Below are 17305 nucleotides of genomic sequence, written 5' to 3' on the forward strand. Positions count from 1 at the left end.
AATACGTTCCCCCTGGAGCCTGTGATATCCTTCCCAGCCTCTGCCCTGCAAATCAGATTTGCACATCCTTGTATTTTCACAGTGAGAAAAATCCTGCTTCGGTGCTCTGATTTAGGCTGTGTCGGGCAGCTCTGCCTTTCCCTGACCTGCCAAGCCTGCCCGAGACCGGGGCCTGTCTCCGGCCGTGGGAATCCATCCTGGGGAAGCTTTTGCTGGTAGTAGGAGCTGGATGCGGAGGGAGGCTGCTGGGACCAGTGCAGCCTTGCGGAGCGCGGCGGAGCCAATCGCTGCTGCTAGGGGTGGAGCTGGAGCGCCGGCGGAGAATCGCCCAGCGCCTTCCCAGCACAGTTGGCCTGGGCTGCTGGAAGAGCTGGTCGGGGGAGAGGAGAACCGTGCTGGCAGCTCCAGTGGGCGCCTTCCCTGGCAGCATCGCTGGAGCAGCATCGCTGTCCTCGGCGCGCCAGCCCAGCCAGCAGCACAAAGGTACCGACCCACCCCTGCGGGCTTGCGCGTTGCTTGTTGCTTGAATCTGTTGATTAGAGTTGGAGGAAAGTTTACTGTGAAATCAGAGCTGTTTGATAACAGTGTTTGTGGGAGAGCGGTGGGAGGCGATCTGTTACGCTCGCTGGGATCAGCTGCGGCGAGGCTGCCGGCGCGGTTTTGGTACCGCAAGCACGGCTGCGGAGGGGCAGCCCATGCTTGGGGGTCTGACCCAGCGCCCGCTGCGGGGGAGCCGGTGCCTGCGCCAGCTGGGTCCCCCCCGGCCCCTGGCAGGAGGTCAGAGGTGACCAGTGTACGCTGTGCAGGTCGTCCAGCACCGTGCCAGGCGTTAGAATATTTTCCCAGTGGAGTTTTTGCTGAACGCTGCATCCACCTGTGAGCTGCTGGCACCAGCCGGGCCTTTCGGTGCCGGCATCCCCCGAGAGGCAGCCCCCGTGCCAGACGGTCAGCGGGAACCCGGGTGCTTTTACTGAATGGACTGTGTGCAGGTGTCCCCAGCATGGGAGCGGGAGCTCCTAGGGCTGCGGGGTGCGAGTGTGGATGTCCGCAGACGCAGGAAAACAAGCCTATTCTCTCTGCTGTTTGGGAAGTTTGGAGAACTTCCCAAGTCAGCACTGCTTAGAGAGCAAAAGCATGTTTCCAGGGAGGCAGCTGAGTGCAGGGGGCTGGGTGTGCCATCCCTGGGGGCAGCCCTGACCCGACTCACTGCAGCACCGTGGGGAAAGCAGCTGCCAGCCTGTATGGCTGCTCGTTGCCAGCGAAGGGGGGTCGGTCTGTGCGTGTCCGTGGGGCTGGCTGGCCCCGTGTGTTGCACTGGAGTCATCCGCAGGTCTGAAAGCCTAAGCAAAAGCTGTCCCTTCTGCAGCAGGAGCGAGGTGACTGTGTTTTGGGCTGCATGAAAGACAACTAGTAACTGACCCTTGAGCCATCTGAATTGCTGGAGATCTGTATCCCTTGATTAGTGATGCCAGACCTGGGCAGTGCCCCCTCAGTTCCTGATGTTAAACACACTCTGATTGCTGCCCCTTGAGCAGCCGCACACTCCTTTTGCTCTCCTTTCATGTTGGAGTGACCTTAGCATGCAGTATTGGGTGAAGAACACGGCTTGCAGAGCATTGAAGAGACAGTTAAAATCACCAGTTTGCATTTTCAGCATGAGATTGTGCTGTTGGCGCTCGCATGAGCACGTGCAATCCATCTGCAAAACACAACCAACCGGCTCTGGAAAGCAGGAGGTGAGCGTGGGGAGCAGGGGGGTGCTGCTGGAGAGGGGCGACGCTGGGCAGAGGAGCTGCAGCTCTGGGGCTCTCGTCATCCCACAGGAAAGGGGCAGTGACCTGGAGTATCTCCTGCCGTTCCTCCTTGCACTGTGCTCTGGGGCAGGGAATGGCAGGCACTTGACAGACAATTTTGTAAGAGGTATTTTGATAAAGGTTGCTAGACAGTGACTCATCTACTGTAGGAAGGGACAGGAGGGAGGGGCAACACAGGAGCTTTCTAGAGTAAAAATGGGTCTTTCCCCACAATTTTATCAGAAACAGGAAGGCAGGAATCCTTTATTACTCCCAGAGCAGTGTAGACCTGTCGATTATACACCTCCTAATCCCATGCCCCCCTTATGTGCTCCAGCACCTCCTGCATCCCGTTCCCTGGGGAGGATCCTGCCTCCTGGCCACATCCTGGGATGGGACTGCTCCAAAATTTGTGTTGGTTTCCACCCCCCACCCTCCCCAAACTGATTTTAGCTGATCATTCTTAGTCACTTCTGAGCCACTCCAAACAATTAATCCTTGTCCCTGCGTAGCGGTCTGCGCCGCTGTTCGTGTACCTGGCTGAGCGGGTGGGCGCCTTTCAGAGGTCACTTGGCTCTGAGTTGCGCTGTCTTAACTTTCCTCCTGCATCCAGCCTCCCTCCCTCAGGCTTTTCTGCCCTGCTCTGCCCTCTCCTGTGCTGAAAAGCCCAGAGCAGGTGGGGAGCTGCTGCGTTTCCACTCTCCCAGGTGTGCTACAGAGCGCATGCTACACCCCGACAGGCCTCCCCAGCTCTGCACAGCATTGCTGACTAACCCTTCCTGGAAAGGTGCTGTCTACGTATGGAGATGTTTTGCTGATGTTTGCTGGGATCTGGTTTATTTGCTGCTTCCAGTCTACAAAGGAATTGGTGCAGCCGGTTGATCTTTACTCACTTTAGTACCTTACTCCCAGTCAGCTGCCCAGATTTCTCTCCCTGGTGGCTTTATGGCTCGTGTATGGCACTGCACCACCCTGCTCCCCCCTTCGTGCCTGGAGATTCACCTGGGAACGGTGATGGTCTGTCCAGCCCAGCTATGGATTTATCACCCTGCAGGGGTTTTGCTGTTGAGGGGAGGAAAAATCCCCCAACCCACCAACAAACAGCCCTCCTCCCCCACGTCAGTGATCAAAGGTAGCCAATAATAGTGGGGATTTTTTAAGAATTATTCCTTTGCAAGAAACAACTTTTGAGCAGGAGTCGGCATCTTTTTCAGACCCGTGAGTCTCTAATCAGACCCTTTTTCTTTGCATGGTGCTCTTCAGAGTGAGGAGGGCTCCCAGAAGCCCTTCAGAAATCGCTGCAGGGTCTGAGACAGCCAGGCAGGACTGGGGCTCCTGGGGCCGGTCCTTGCATCGGGGGGCCCGGGCTCCATCAGATCTGGGTGTCCCACTCTATCTGGGTTAAGCTCCCAAGGAAAGATGTGTGACTTGAGATCCAGAACTGGTTTGAGAGAACTGGGCCAATTTCTAGGCCAAAATGGGGCCACTGCTGTTCCCAAGGGTGGATTTGGGTATGGAAACAGATGAAGGTCAAGGCTCCCGCCTCCCTCCATTGCACAGGTGCCTTCCACACCGAACGCTGAGGGGGTGGTTTCCCTGGTGGCTGCTGGGCAGGTAGCAGGACATATGGAAGCTTTATTATTCCTTACAAAGTGTGAAAAAACCCACCCTTGCTGAAGGGTACCGGTGTTGCGTAGTGCAGACGGGGCTGCCCCCGGGAATAGCAGCAGCTTAAGAAAGCGAGGGGGAAGGCTTTCCTCCACACCATGCCGTCTTCTCCTCTGCAGAGAGCATTTTCTGTGTTTGCATCCACCGAAGGAAGGTTTAACAGAGCCAGGCTTTGCTGTATCGGTTTTGCAGCTGTGACCTTCAGGCAGCTTGTGCATAAGACTGGAGAGGCGCTGCCTTAATGGGACGGTGCAGCTTTGCCCCTTCGTTTCAGTTCTTCTGTAATTTCTCGGGCGCTTTGCTTGGCACCGTGCCCAATGTCCCGGCCCTCCAGGGAAGGACGTGCCAAATGCTCCTTCCCAGCCTTGCTGGGGTGGTGGCGAGGCGAGCCCAGGCAGTGCACGGTTCGTGGGGCACCCGTGGCACCACGGGCTGCTGGCGGCTCCTCGGGCCCTGGGCAGGGCGCAGCAGAGGCCGGTACCCAGAGGGCATCCAGCTGCTTTCTGCAGCCTGCTTGAGCCGTTCAGTTAAGTGGGTGCTTATCTGTAGGCATACGCGTGGGTAAGTTTAAAAAGTCAAGAGGAATTAAATACATATTTTTCTGGGCCGTGGCTTTTATGGGCGCTGAGTGCAGGAAAGCCAAGGGGTTTCCAGGGTCGCTCACGCTCCGCTCTCCGCCCGTGCCTGCTCAGCCTGGCTCTTGCACAAGAGCATTTGGGTCTTTGTGCTGCTGGTCACCTTGCAGCAGACACAGGCGGTGGTTTCTGTCCTCCCTGCCTTTGCGCCTCGTTCTGCTGACAGCTGCATTTCTCCTCAGCTCGGAGGTGTGAATGCTTCTACCTGCCACCACCTCCTGCTCCTGCGGAGCAGGGAGACGGCATTTTGCAGGGGCTGGGGGGAAGCTCTGCCATTCGCTGCTTTGTTTATTAATTAGAAAGAAAGTTGCAGAGAGATCAGATTTTGAGAAAGACCCAGAGTTCCAAAATGCTCCCAGAGGACAGATCCCTAATTGCTCTCTAATTGCATTAGAGTTTAATTTGTTGTTGTTTTTACTGTAATGTTCCCATTTTTCTCGACAGTTTGCTTTGTTCCATTAACTAGAAATGGCTGTGGATGAATATTCTCAATATTAAAACTTGCCTGTTGTGCAATGCTTGACAGCTTTTAGGCCTTTAATGTGCTGGCAGGGGACGCCGGCAGCTTAGCCCGCGTTGGCTGTCAGGCTCTCCGCGAAGGGGAATTCACGTGCGCGGTGCAGCCTTGGTCCTGTAACAGCACTTCGCCCGTACGTGCGAGGCTTGGTCCTGGGAGTTTTTGCAAGACTCGGCAGATCTGGTGACACCAAGTCAAGGGTCTGTTGGCCGGTGAGGAAGGTGGGGCGGGTCCCCCCAGGCGGCGTTAGCGCAGGCACCTGTGCGGGGGGTCACCGGCTGCGCACCCTGCGGCGCCCTGGGCAGGTGGGATGGCTCTGCAGGGCGCTGCCCTCGTGCCGAGCAGAGGGTGGCGGGTGCGGCAGGAGGGAGGAGGCTCGTGCCGGTTGCGAGAGGCTTGCTCTTGAGCTGGGCATCGCTTCCAGAGGGAGGTGCTGGCTGCAGGTGGGCACACGGTGGGCGGTGAGGGCGGTGGGGCAGCGCCGCGTCCCACCTGCGTGTGTGCATTAGCTGCAGCCCCGCTGCCCCTCGGCAGCCGCAGGATGAGAGGGAAGCTGGGAGGTGGGTGGTGGTTGCTCTCTCCAGGACACGACAAAAAGCGGAGCTGAGCTCAGCCCAGAGCGGCTCACGAGCAGCAGCACTTCAAAGGGCTCATTTAATCCGTTTCTCCAGAGCACGGAGGGGGAGCAGGTCTGGAAATGCAACCGGGAAGCTTCAAAAAAGGGCTTTCAGGAGCTTCATTTGGAAAGCGATAGGGGAGAAAATATCGCTCCTCTTAATTCCAAAGCAGAAATATATTTATTTTTCCTTGTTAAAGGGGAAACGGAGTAGAAGATGTAGTTAAGCTTGGACCCGCTTCTTGCCAATACACGTTTGTTGGTGAAACACATCCTCAAAGTGGGAGAATATAAATAAACCTTTTTAGTATATCAGCCTCTGCACTGGAGGCCCTAAAGGTGTCACCCGCCTCTCCCTTTGATCTATGTGCTTATATGTCACGTACATGTTGCTTGTGTGTGTCACGCAGGGTATGTGAACGAGGCCCTGGGTGCCCATGAGCGGGGTGTGATGGAGCTGCACGTGTGGCTCTCAAAAAGCGGTATCAACGCTAGGAGATGCGGGGAACTGCACGGTGAACTTAACACTGCTCCTAAATCTGATCCAGCCACTTAAAAACAGTGGGTGGACTTGGTGGCAAAGTGAGACATTGGTATTTAAAGCTGCCTTGAAGGGTACAGCCACAAACATGACACCCAGCAGCTAGCTGTGAGTATGAGGCATGCGCTGGTTTCAAAATTATGTAAAAAGGGAAAAGCTCTGAGCGCTGGGTCTGCAGCGCCCAGAGTCGCTTGTCAGAAGCCCCAGGAACAGGATGGAATTGAGCACCCGCTGCTTTTGAAGCCGTAAATTAATCAGTTAAACCCCCCGTTGTATGGGATGCTGTGCAAGCTCCTCTGCTGTTTGAAACGTAGGAAGCACACGTGAGCTGATGGTATTAGTAAGAGGCAGAACCCGGAGCTGCCGCTGTGCACGGCGTTCGATCCGGGTCGCAGCGCGGAGGTGCTGCCCATCGCCGCCGTGCCTTGAAACGCTCTGGCGTCTGTGGTCGTGCCCGCGTGCTCTCGGCGGGGCACCGGAGCGATTAGCGGGGTGTTGGTGTGCACGTGCGCGCCCCGGCGCGTCGGGCGGCCGAGCCGGCTCCGAGGTCGGGTCTCGCGGCAGCGGGGTGGCCGCAGAGCCACCACGGGTCTTCGCAGCCCAGGTTCCTCCCGTGGCCGCGGCGGGTGCGTGGGTGGGGGTGGCTGGAGCCGTGCTGGGATCGCGCCAGGCTGCGCGCGGTGGTCGCGAGAGCCAGAGTTTAGCCTGGCCTAAAATGGGAACTTAACCAATTTTGCGTTTGCCGCCCTGCAACGTCACTGGAGAAAGCGCCAAGATAACTGTAGCTCCAACTGCTCATTTGAAAATATTGAGAGATTATACAAGTTTATGACAATATTATTTCCTGCCACCAGAGATGCTTCAAGATACTACTAATTGTAGCAGTAATTAATCCATCTAATTTTCAATCACACGGCTGTAGTTCACAGGAGCCTGGCAGGAGTGGGAGCCACACAGAGTGTGGGACCTGCTACTTTCTCTCTGTCAGACGTTTTTACGGTGATTTCCGCGTGAAGAGGTGCTGGCCGCGGCCCCCGGGTCCTCGCGGCGCAGGCTGGGGTTCACGGGGGATGCCCCCGCGCGGGGATGGGGCACTGCTTGGACGGGGCGTGAAGGCAGAGGGACGTGAGGAGCTGCTTTGCAGTGCACGGCTGCAAAACCAGGCAAGAAATGTCATTGTAAAGAAGAAAGGAGCCGAGTTCCCGGTGCTGTCTCTAGTTACCTTCACAAACTCAGTTATGAAACTCTTCAGGAGTTTCACAGTCTCTTTCTGCAGCCCGGGCTGTTTCAGGCGCTTTCAAGTCACCAAGCTGTGATACAGCTTCAGAGCGAGCTCTTGCTGTTTGCGCGGAGGGCGTCGCGGGGCCGTTTCCTATCATCTCTGCCAGCTGATGCAGGTCATGGCGAACCCCATTACATTCAGGCCTCTCAGGAGCAAGTCATGCCGTAATGAGTGTTTCTTCCTCATCTGGCTCTTATTGTACCAGGTGATGCTTTACTTTGGGATTTCGGTGTTACCTGATGGATACTTTCCTGTTTCTGGAAACCCCATACCGCCAGGTCTTGACCTCTTTGCTTCTGGTGGGTGGTATAACTGAGACGTCTCTTCAGTCTGCTTTTTTGGAGAAGTCTGCACCTTTTTAGAAGGTTTAGATCTGTGCGCACATGATGCAAAGGTGTTTTCCTGCCCCTACGAAAGCACAGAGGTTGTTTTTCATTTGCAGAATATACGAAAAGCATTTCTCAGCCTTTTTTCCCCTCTCTGCACAGAAGGGAAGGTTGATGACCACGACCGAAAGATAACTTACAAGCCCCACTTTGAAAACTGATGTTGGATGAAACACATTAACTTGTTTTAATACTTTCCTGTTGCTTCTCAGTACCACAGGGGATGCCTAATAAATTCTGTACAAATAGGACTCCACAGACCAGGCAGAGAGGGAGACCTTTGCAAATCCTGGAGTCAGAGCTGATCTCCAGCAGGAGCACTGACACCAGCCTGGAGCGTGCCCGACCCCGGCCATTCTGCAACGGCAGTTTAATTTCTCACTGATGAAAACAGAATAGTTTGCGTTTCTGGAGACCCTTCCGCGTGCAGAGCTGGAGTTCTACCGTGGGCATCGATGAACCACTTCTCATAGCTCCTCTGTTGTTAAGGGAGAGACCAGTGCTGTGGTTTTCTTCCAGAGGGGAAAATGAAGCATGAATTGTCCGAGTGGCTTGCTGAAATCCTCCCGAATCCAAGGCAGGTCTGACAAAAGTCCGGCATGCCTCTGCTCCATGTGGACGAGCATGGGAGATACTCCTGCTTCTCAGAGGAACACAAATGCAAACAAAAGAAGGGCTGTGTTTTTTCTTTTTTTAAATCATGGGTGGGCAAAGGAAAAGAAAAGGCTGTAGGAGAGTTGTAAATATTTTATGTTCTACTTAAGATAAATCTCCTTGTTTTTTGCCGTTGCATGCAAAGCTAATTGATAGATTACATGGTAATGTGACGAAGTTAAATGAAATCTGCTGATACCCTTTAGAGGATGTGGAATTTGGATGTGCAATTAAATGAGGCCAGGGGTTTAGCTGTGCCATGCTAACCAGGGGACTTAGATACCAACCATTTGCATTCCTGGTGTCTTGTTTATAAATCATTTCATTGATTACAAAAAGCTCTGCTCTAGCAGGGGAGCTGTGGCTGAAGGGAACAGAGTCCATCAGTCATTACAAGTAGGGAGGGTTCCTGGCCAGCGCTGCTTGGCCGCCTCGGGGAGACCTGGACTCCTATAAATCCTCACTGCATGCGCTCGGTGAGGCAGCTCCGGCTGGCAGATATTGGATGTGTCAGGAGGGGAGAGGAGCTCAGCCCACCCGCGGGAGATCGGATGACAGCGAGGATAACCAGGAGCATTTCTGCTTCTGCTGTCGCTAACTTCGTTAACCTTCGATGGGCAGGGAGCTTTTAGTGCTGTCGGCAAGCAAGCAGTGACGTTAAACTGATTTGGGGTTAGTGTTGTTGGGGCTGAAGCTGGCTCTGGTAAGAGGCACTTCAGCCTGGCCAGTGAGCCCAGTGCGCAGACTTTTATCAAGAAATCCAGTATTAAAATAATCCCCCATCAGCGGTGGACAGATTTGTTTTCCAAAGGCTTCTTCTAAGCTTGTTGCCACCTTACATGGCTTTGCCTCCTGGCTTTCTGAGCTGAAACTGATGGGGAATGACAAGTCCTGATTATGCAAAGTGCCAGAGGCGCCGAGCTGCAGGCACGGGATTCAGCTTGACTCGCTTCCCCCTGTTTTGTACCTTATTAGGGAGCCACAGGAAAAAGTAGGTCCTGCTTATCCAAAAATAAATGTGGCGTCCTGATTGTAATTGCAGAGAAAGGCTGTGCGGGAGCTTCTCCCCCTGCTCGGCTCCTGCTGCGGCGCAGCCCTGGCACCGACCCGCCGCGCAGGGCTGGGGCAGGGCAGAGGCAGCCCCCGACTCTTGGGGTGCCTACGTCTTGGTGGCGCGGACCACGCTCCTGGGAGGCTCGGAGACTATTTATGCCTCTTTTTGTGAGAAACCACCGTTTCCATAGCAACCATGAGCATCACATGGTAGCCCTGGCTCTGCAGCATGTGAGCCTGCAAGGGCACCTCGCTGCACCCAGCCCTCCTGGCCCCGCGACGCCCCGTGGGGTCCCCAGAGGGGTGCGGGGTCCCCAGAGGGGTGCGGGGTCCCCGGGAGTGCGGGTCCTGGAGAGGCCGGGGCAGCATGGTGCTTGTGGCTGGGAGCACCACAAGAGCTGCCAAAAATGCAGCCCCGGGTTGGCGGGGGGGGAAGAAGCGCGGAGAGGGCAGCAGTGGAAGGGTTTAAAAGGGGAGGCGAGCATGAGGGAAAGGAGTGGGCGCCAGGGCTGCGTGCCAGGCTGTGTTGGACCAGGCTTTCTTCCCAGGGTGGGGCTTGGCCAGGGCTTAGTCGAGGGGAACCTGTTCCTTCGGGGAGGTGCCAGCAGCAGAGATGTCCCAGGCCAGGGTACCTGGTTTCTTGCCCACACCAGCTCTTTGCTCATCCCAGTACAAGCGGGTCCCTCCCCTCTGCCATCTGACTACATCCAAGCCCTCCATCTCAGAGTGAAGCCTCTGCCGAAGCCTGCGCGGGTCTGTTTTAACCCCTTCTTTCAGGAGCATTTCTGGGCTGTCCTGCTGCCAAGGGGCTGAGCTGGGGCGAGTGCCAGAGCCCTGTCCTTGAAGTGTGCAGATGCCCTGAGGCACAAAGCGTGATTGCTCTTCGTCCGTTTCCCACAAACTTTATTAAAGGAGTCAAATATATCCATCTCCCTTTTAAAATACCTTTTTATTCAAGTCAGCATGTGTTTGCAGTTAAATCCTGACACATGATGCAGTGTGAATAATTAGAACAATTCATGTGTATAAGCGGATACACGTATTTGTAGGGAAGGGACGGTGCCACACGCAAAATTGCAGTGTAGCTCCCTTTAAACTTGGCAGCATCCTTCCTCTGTCACCCCCTGAGGCAATCTGCAGCACCCGGGGCTTGCTCTGTGCTTCGCTCACAGGTCTTTCCTTTGCTCTCTAAATCTCCCACCTGTAATTTCCTTGGCTCGCCCTTTGTTCCCACCTCAGACAGGCTGCAGGTCAGAAAGGCACGGCCTGGATTTTACTGCCACACGTAAGCTTGTGTCTCCGCCGTTTGCTCCGGTGCCAAGTGCGTGGCATGGTGCTGGTTAGGGGGTGCAGAGCACTGTGCACGCCCTGCGCCTTGGCTTTGCTGCCTTTCTGCCTGGAAGGTATCATCCACACCTCGTGGCTTCCCTCTGGCCAGAGGGCACTGGTTTTACTGACACGATCATCAGTTTTTTCTTGCTTGGTTCTGCTATTTATAAACGGTACGTCGGCAGCCCCCCCGCCCGAGTCTCAGGGGAATTCAGCGAGACATCCCTGGCGAGAGCCTGCTCCAGGGCTGAGTCCCGTGCAGAGGAGCATGCAGCTGGCCCCTCTTTCCGTGGGCCTGCTCTCGTGGTCCCATGGGGTATTTCTCACCCTCTGCAGGGAGCAGGGCAAGCAGTGCTGATGGAGGTGCTCTCCCCTGCCATGGCACGGGAGCTGCAAGGCTCCTTTCAAAGACATCCCCTCCATTCGTTGAGAAGACACTGTTGGTGTCTTAGGTGTCCCTTCCCTAGTCCTGGCAAACACCACGAAGGGGCGACTGGCAGCTTACTCTGGGGGAAGTTGTGAGGGCTGGGCATTTGGGGTGCTCAGGTTGAGACTCTCGTCTGCACTGAGGCTCCGTCTCCTCCGTGTTGCTCTCTGCAGCCTCTCCTCCGTGTTTTGACACATGCAGCAGACATGTGCAGGATTTCTCCTGCTCCCCAGCTCCTGCCACACACAATCTTGTTCTGATTTTCAAGGCTCCAATAAAGCGTGTCAAAATGCATCAAAGGCTGAATGCAGAAGTGAAGCAAATTGACTGCAGAGGGGATTTCAGGAATGGAAGGGGTAGGGAGATGGCAGGTAAACCCCAAACCAAAGAACTGCAGGGAAGGTGAAGCGTGGCAGAGATGGCAGATGTGCAGCACGACTGGAGGGACACGGAGCATCTCTGCTTTGGCAGTAGAACAGGAAAAACTGAAAATAGCGCACGCGCCCTATGAGGATGTGGCTCATAGCGATCTCCTCGCAGGTAGGGACCTCACCAGCACCACCTCTGGGACGCAGGATTATCCGGGCTCCGTCGCGTCGCTCGCTGGCGAGGGCTTTGCCTCCGCCGCGGCTGTGGAGGAGAGCCAGTGAGTTCAGCTGCAGGTACAGGCGGAGGCTACGGATCCCTCGGCTGCGAAATCGGCCGCTTGCAGCAGGCTCGGGGTGGGCTGCAAAGGGTCCTGTCGTCGCTGTGGGCTGGGGCATCCCGTCCTGTCTGCTGCTTGATGGTCTCGCCTGGGGACAGCTGGCAGTGCAGTGCTGCTCTGGGGAGCTGCCCGTCCCCTGCCCTCTTCTCTTGGTAGCTGGTGGTGCTCTCTGTGCTGGGAGCCTCCTGGGGTCTCCAGCGCCCAGAGCACTCCTTTCTCAGGATGATAAAAGCAGGAGAATTGAACTCGTGCAACAGGCTCAACCATCCATCATGCTGATGGTGCTGGGAAATAAGGCACTTCAAAAGGCAGACTTTTGCATTTCTTCAGATGCCTTGTTGTAAGTGCAGTGACAGAGTTGCTGAAAGCACATTAATTATTAGCAAAGACTTTTTCTTTTTATTGCAAGACAAATTAAACAACAGAAGAAAACAGGAAGTGTTACACGAGACGTTAATCCGTGGGAGACTGACAGCAGCAAAAGCCACAAATAATTCATAACGTGAAAATCAGGACATTTAATTTTTGGCTTGTTGTTTGCATTTGACATTCACGCACATGCTCAGTTGCCACTTCTCTAGTGCTCCAATACAGAGGTTTCGGAAGCTGTTAATTCTGGGAAAGGTGATTAAGGCTCTTCAGAGTAAATTGGATAAGGGACCACAATTTTTTTTCTTTCCTCTTGACTGGAAGAAACCGAGTTGCTGAATTCAGCGCTTCATCGTGTAGTGCTCCTTGTCCTTGATGGTACAATGGGAAGGATGAACCTGTGCAGAAATGGCTGGTGCGTCGCCACAAGCAGGTGACCGAACGAGCACCTCAGTGGCGAGGCTCAGGACGAGGCGCTGGAACCCCCGCTCGGGGCAGCCCTGGCACGGGGCGAAGCACGCCGGCATCTGCCCAACACCGCGGGTGGGCCAGACCGAGGGGCCGACGCGCCCCAGGGTCTCAGATCCCTCTGGGTGAAACAGTGGGGCAAAGGCAGTTTTCTTGTATCAGCTGGTGATCTCGGTGTGGCTGCTCTGGGTCCGTGCTCGTGTGGGAGTGAATTTGCCCCGGCGCCGATGCAGGCAGGGAAGCGGGTCAGAGCTGGCTCTGGGAGAGCAGCCTTGCGCAGAGGGTAGCTCAGGGGGTGCTCCCCTAAACCTGGTAGCAGGGTTGTGCTGGGGGGGAACTTGGCGCTGAGAAGCAGTGATTTTCAGAAAAGTTCAATCGGAAAGGCAGAAATGTAGCTGGAAGCGAACAGTGGGAGGCATGGCCAGCGGGGATGGGGGGAAGCAGTTTCCCTCCTGCAGGTGCTGGTGCTTTTGGCGGAGCCCGGCGAGCCAGCGCCCGGAGCGGGGCAAGCGGGGCTCCTGTCCTGCTCGCGGCTGGGCGTGTTGCACAGGTCATTGCCGCCTTCAGAGGCTGGGTGTGCGGGTTAGCACCTGGGTGAGGAAGAGGCTGGGTGTGCGGGTTAGCACCTGGGTGAGGAAGAGGCTGGGTGTGCGGGTTAGCACCTGGGTGAGGAAGAGGCTGGGTGTGCGGGTTAGCGCCTGGGTGAGGAAGAGGCTGGGTGTGCGGGTTAGCACCTGGGTGAGGAAGAGGCTGGGTGTGCGGGTTAGCACCTGGGTGAGGAAGAGGCTGGGTGTGCGGGTTAGCACCTGGGTGAGGAAGAGGCTGGGTGTGCGGGTTAAGCGCCTGGCTGAGGAAGAGGCTGGGTGTGCGGGTTAGCGCCTGGGTGAGGAAGAGGCTGGGTGTGCGGGTTAGCGCCTGGGTGAGGAAGAGGCTGGGTGTGCGGGTTAGCGCCTGGGTGAGGAAGAGGCTGGGTGTGCGGGTTAGCGCCTGGGTGAGGAAGAGGCTGGGTGTGCGGGTTAGCGCCTGGGTGAGGAAGAGGCTGGGTGTGCGGGTTAGCACCTGGGTGAGGAAGAGGCTGGGTGTGCGGGTTAGCACCTGGCTGAGGAAGAGGCTGGGTGTGCGGGTTAGCGCCTGGCTGAGGAAGAGGCTGGGTGTGCGGGTTAGCGCCTGGGTGAGGAAGAGGCTGGGTGTGCGGGTCTGCGGTTACGAGTGAGCCACTTCTGGGCTGTAACTTTTATCCCTGTATCTGAGGCATGTGTTGTAAAGTTTAGACAACGGTTACCCAGGGACTTGGCTCTGATCTCAGATTTAGATCCTTCGTTTGCTGTCTCTATCTAACACGTCCCCCCCCGAGCCGTTGCTCTACGTGCCGTGGGCTCTGCCGGCGCAGGCGCTTGCGAGCAGCGCAGGAGGAGCGTTTGGAAAAGCTGTAAGCTGTCTGCTTCTGACAACAGGCTGCTTAGGCGAGGGATCGTGCTGCATTTTCAAACTCACTACCCTGAAATGACGTGAAGTCATCTGCAGCTTAGCAGGGTTTTCATGGTTTTCTGCTTATTGTTTTCAAAACACAGAAATAGTCGACGGTGAAAAATACCAAGGGTAGACTGAAGTGATATAAAAGGCAAAACTTGGAACTGGAAAACCTCTGTCATGTTCATGTTTGTCATGTGCTCTGGAACTTTTGCTACCAGTGGTGAATTTCCCATTATTAAAAGAACTTCTTTTCCTATTCACTGAGCCCATTGCTCAATGAAGGGGGATGATGAACTCGATAACAAGGGGTATACAACTATAAAAATAGAAGCGGCTTGCTGAGGGAAGATTGCCGGAAAGGAGATTACAACGGTATTTATCAGAAACGTGATGGGAGGTATTTGCTAGCAGCAACTGCAGATTGTGCTTCTGCTCCTGCCTCGTGAGGGAGGAGTGCGAGGGCTGTCGCAAGAGCAAAGGGCTGCTGCAGCTCCCACCCATCCAGCTGGTGCTCTAGACCCAAATGAGGTCCTGTAGCTGCTTTACTGTCCTGGCTGGGTCTGGGCTGCAAAGGCATGTATCGCAGGGTCACTTAGACAGGTAGACATGCAGCACGTGTCCATGGCTGGTGGGATTCAGCTGGTACAAAGCATATCCTTAAAAAGGAATTTGGCTTTGACTATGTCTCTGATGTCAGTACGTGGATTGGTGTCCTCTAAAATTTAATGCGACTTAGTTTGCATCTTTCTAGCAGTTGCCAAAAACCGGAGGCAGCCCCATCAAACGGATTTTCATTAAGCCGTTATAGTCACTGAAACTGCTGAGAAGAATCGTAGCCATATGGCAGAAGGCATTTAAAATGAAGTCCCTTACGACACCGTTTGCCATTCCTGGAGATGCTGAGCTGACATGTGCAGGGGTTACTGATCTGAAGCGGGGAGGGGGGACGCCAACACTTGAGTGCCAGCACAGGAGGTGATAATAAACCCCACTGAAAGGAGGCGAAGCGGTCGGTGTTTGTGTTGGAGGCCCTACTGCTCACGTCCCCACCTCAGGAGGACACCAAGAGTTTGAGGTATTTAGACCTTAGTGTGCAGACTGAGGGCTTCTGCTCGGCTGAATAGTTCGAGTCCAGCTGGCAAGGCTACAGATCGCACATTAATTCTTCAACTCTCAGCAGGAAAAGCCTCTGAGAGCATGGAGGAAGCATGTCCCTCCTTGCTCAGCACCTGCATTTCTCCTCGAGCGTCTCGGAGGCGTGCGGTGCTTTGCAGCCATGACACGCTGCTGCCGCTGGTGGTGGAGAAAAGCCCCCCCCTTCCACTCTGCTTTTTGACAAAGACGGGCTGCGCAGTGAGCATCGGCCAAAGGCTAGTCAGTTCTGGGGGCTGTGAGGCACTTGTAGGCAGGGAGAGGCAGAGTGGAACGAAGTGATTAGAAATAGATAAATACTAATTGCTTATGAACTCCCTTTATGACACTTGCAGGCAGGAGAAGTTAATAAATCACTGCTAGGATTGACCCACCAAACAATAATGCAGAGTGTATCTGAGACAAGACAAAAGTGGAAGATAAAAAGGGAGCTTTTCTGGAGCAGGCGGAAGCACCATTTTTAGGTCAGGTACCCACACAACAAAGCTGTTTTCTTTTTCCCAGGGCTTCACGTCTAGAGTCTGCCTCTTGCTGCAGAGGGGAGCCCTTGCAGTTATGCACAGATGCCATCAGCCGGCCACCTGCGGTTGCCTCGCTGCGGTTACAGCATCTCTGTACCAACCCCTTTGTAGGAAGCAGACAGGGCCCTCGTTTGGTTTGTGCGTTGTAGCAGGGTCTCTGCGCAGGTCCCCAGGGAAATATTAGCCCTGGCCCTTTGCCCTGGTCTGCACGTAAGACCAGCCGGTGGCACCCTGGGGACCATGGCAGTGAGAGACCCTGCTTGGAAACACATGGCGTGGAGAGAAGCCCGTTCATGCATTCATCTCGCTGCATATTATTGACATGCTTTGGTGTACTGCTCTAGCATGTTATCTTAGAAAGGAAAATAGAACAGTACGGAAAAAAATATATTTTAAGAAAGCAAAGGAACCAGCTAACAGCCAGCAAACACAAAAGCTTTATTCAGAGCCAGCAGGTTTTACCAGCTGAGTTTAAAGTGTCAGTTCTCGGGAAGGCTGTACGGGGGCTCCCCTGCAGCAGAGACCATCAGGGCGCGACTGAGAAGGGGAAGAGACTTTTGCTCTTCCATTGCATTTATGCGGGATGGGTAAAAGTCTGTTTTCTCAAGTCAATAGCTGGTACTCGAGTTTAAACTTGTTCTCAGGCTGTTCAGGTTTTAGTGGCAGCTTTGCAAGTGTGATCTGTATAAATGGGTGCTGGTAGTGGATCGCTTGTGTGCAAATCTTCCATGGTAAGGTGAATCTATTATTTTTGCCAAACTCTTCATAACAAATTTTGCCTAAAGCAGTTATTGTTACCAGAGCTTTCTAATTATTTTAAGTAGCCAAGCTTACATATGCTTGAATCCTCTCTACAGTGTAGCCTAATATATTCATGCAAAAGCATGAAGGAGGCTTTGCTTCCATTTATTCTCCTCTTCCCCCTAATCTCCATCCCTCCCTCCTCTGCCTTGCTGCCTTTTTCATCGCTATTAAAAAGCAATGCATGCAAAAACAAGCAGTGAAACGCTCTGCCAGGATTCTAAGTATGGGGAAGACACTCGGTTACATTTCAGCTCCCTGACAAGGGGACTCTGCCATCCTGCAGGCTTTAGTGGTCCTGGCCTTGCTGTGCTTCCCAGGGGCATGGAGAGCTTTCGGGGAACTATGACTTCCTCTGGCATTGCTGCTCCCTTCTGCATCCAGTGCTTGAAGCCAAGCAGAGAGACCTGGTCCCTGAACAGCACTGAGGGGGAAGGGTTGCCCCGTCCTTCCGCCGGTGGTTCAATGGGAGCGCGGCAGCTCAGGGACAGCAGCGGGACCCGACGAGCTGCTTGAGGAGGTCAAAACCACCCGGTGCCCGCCAGAGAGCGGGGCGAAGGCGGCCGAGAGCGGCTCCTTGCGGAGATGCTCAGGGGATGGCCGGGCAGAGCAGCGTGGTCCCAGCAGCGGGGAGGATGCGCGCGGTGCTGGGAGAGGGGCAGGAGGATGGGAGTGAAGCAGCTGCCGCCCCAAGGCACAACTGGGGGCTCGCTGCGTGGTGAGGGAAGGGACACGGCGAGGGTCAGCTCTTCCTTCGGGAGACGTGCTGCGGGTACCGGGCACGCGTGGCCGAACGCTGGTCCCGCGTGAAAGGCGTGGATCGGGTCAGGCTCTGCGGGAAAGACAGCTGTAGTAAAAGAGCCTGAGCTGAAGCGAGCGAGGGACCGAGTCAGCCCTTGGAGGGACCCTGCGGG

The 17305-nt window shown here is 55.0% G+C and overlaps 1 protein-coding gene across 1 annotated transcript in view; it reads left to right on the forward strand.

Moving 5' to 3' along the window:
* Positions 1-229: 229 nt before the first annotated feature.
* ZMAT4 (zinc finger matrin-type 4) overlaps positions 230-17305 on the forward strand; it is a 70737-nt gene continuing 53661 nt past the window's right edge. The window contains 2 exon segments of the mRNA XM_075074671.1: positions 230-340; positions 343-483. Coding sequence (XP_074930772.1) covers positions 230-340; positions 343-483 — 252 coding nt within the window.

The sequence above is a fragment of the Phalacrocorax aristotelis genome, chromosome 24 (genome assembly GCF_949628215.1).
Source record: "Phalacrocorax aristotelis chromosome 24, bGulAri2.1, whole genome shotgun sequence".
NCBI lineage: Eukaryota > Metazoa > Chordata > Aves > Suliformes > Phalacrocoracidae > Phalacrocorax > Phalacrocorax aristotelis.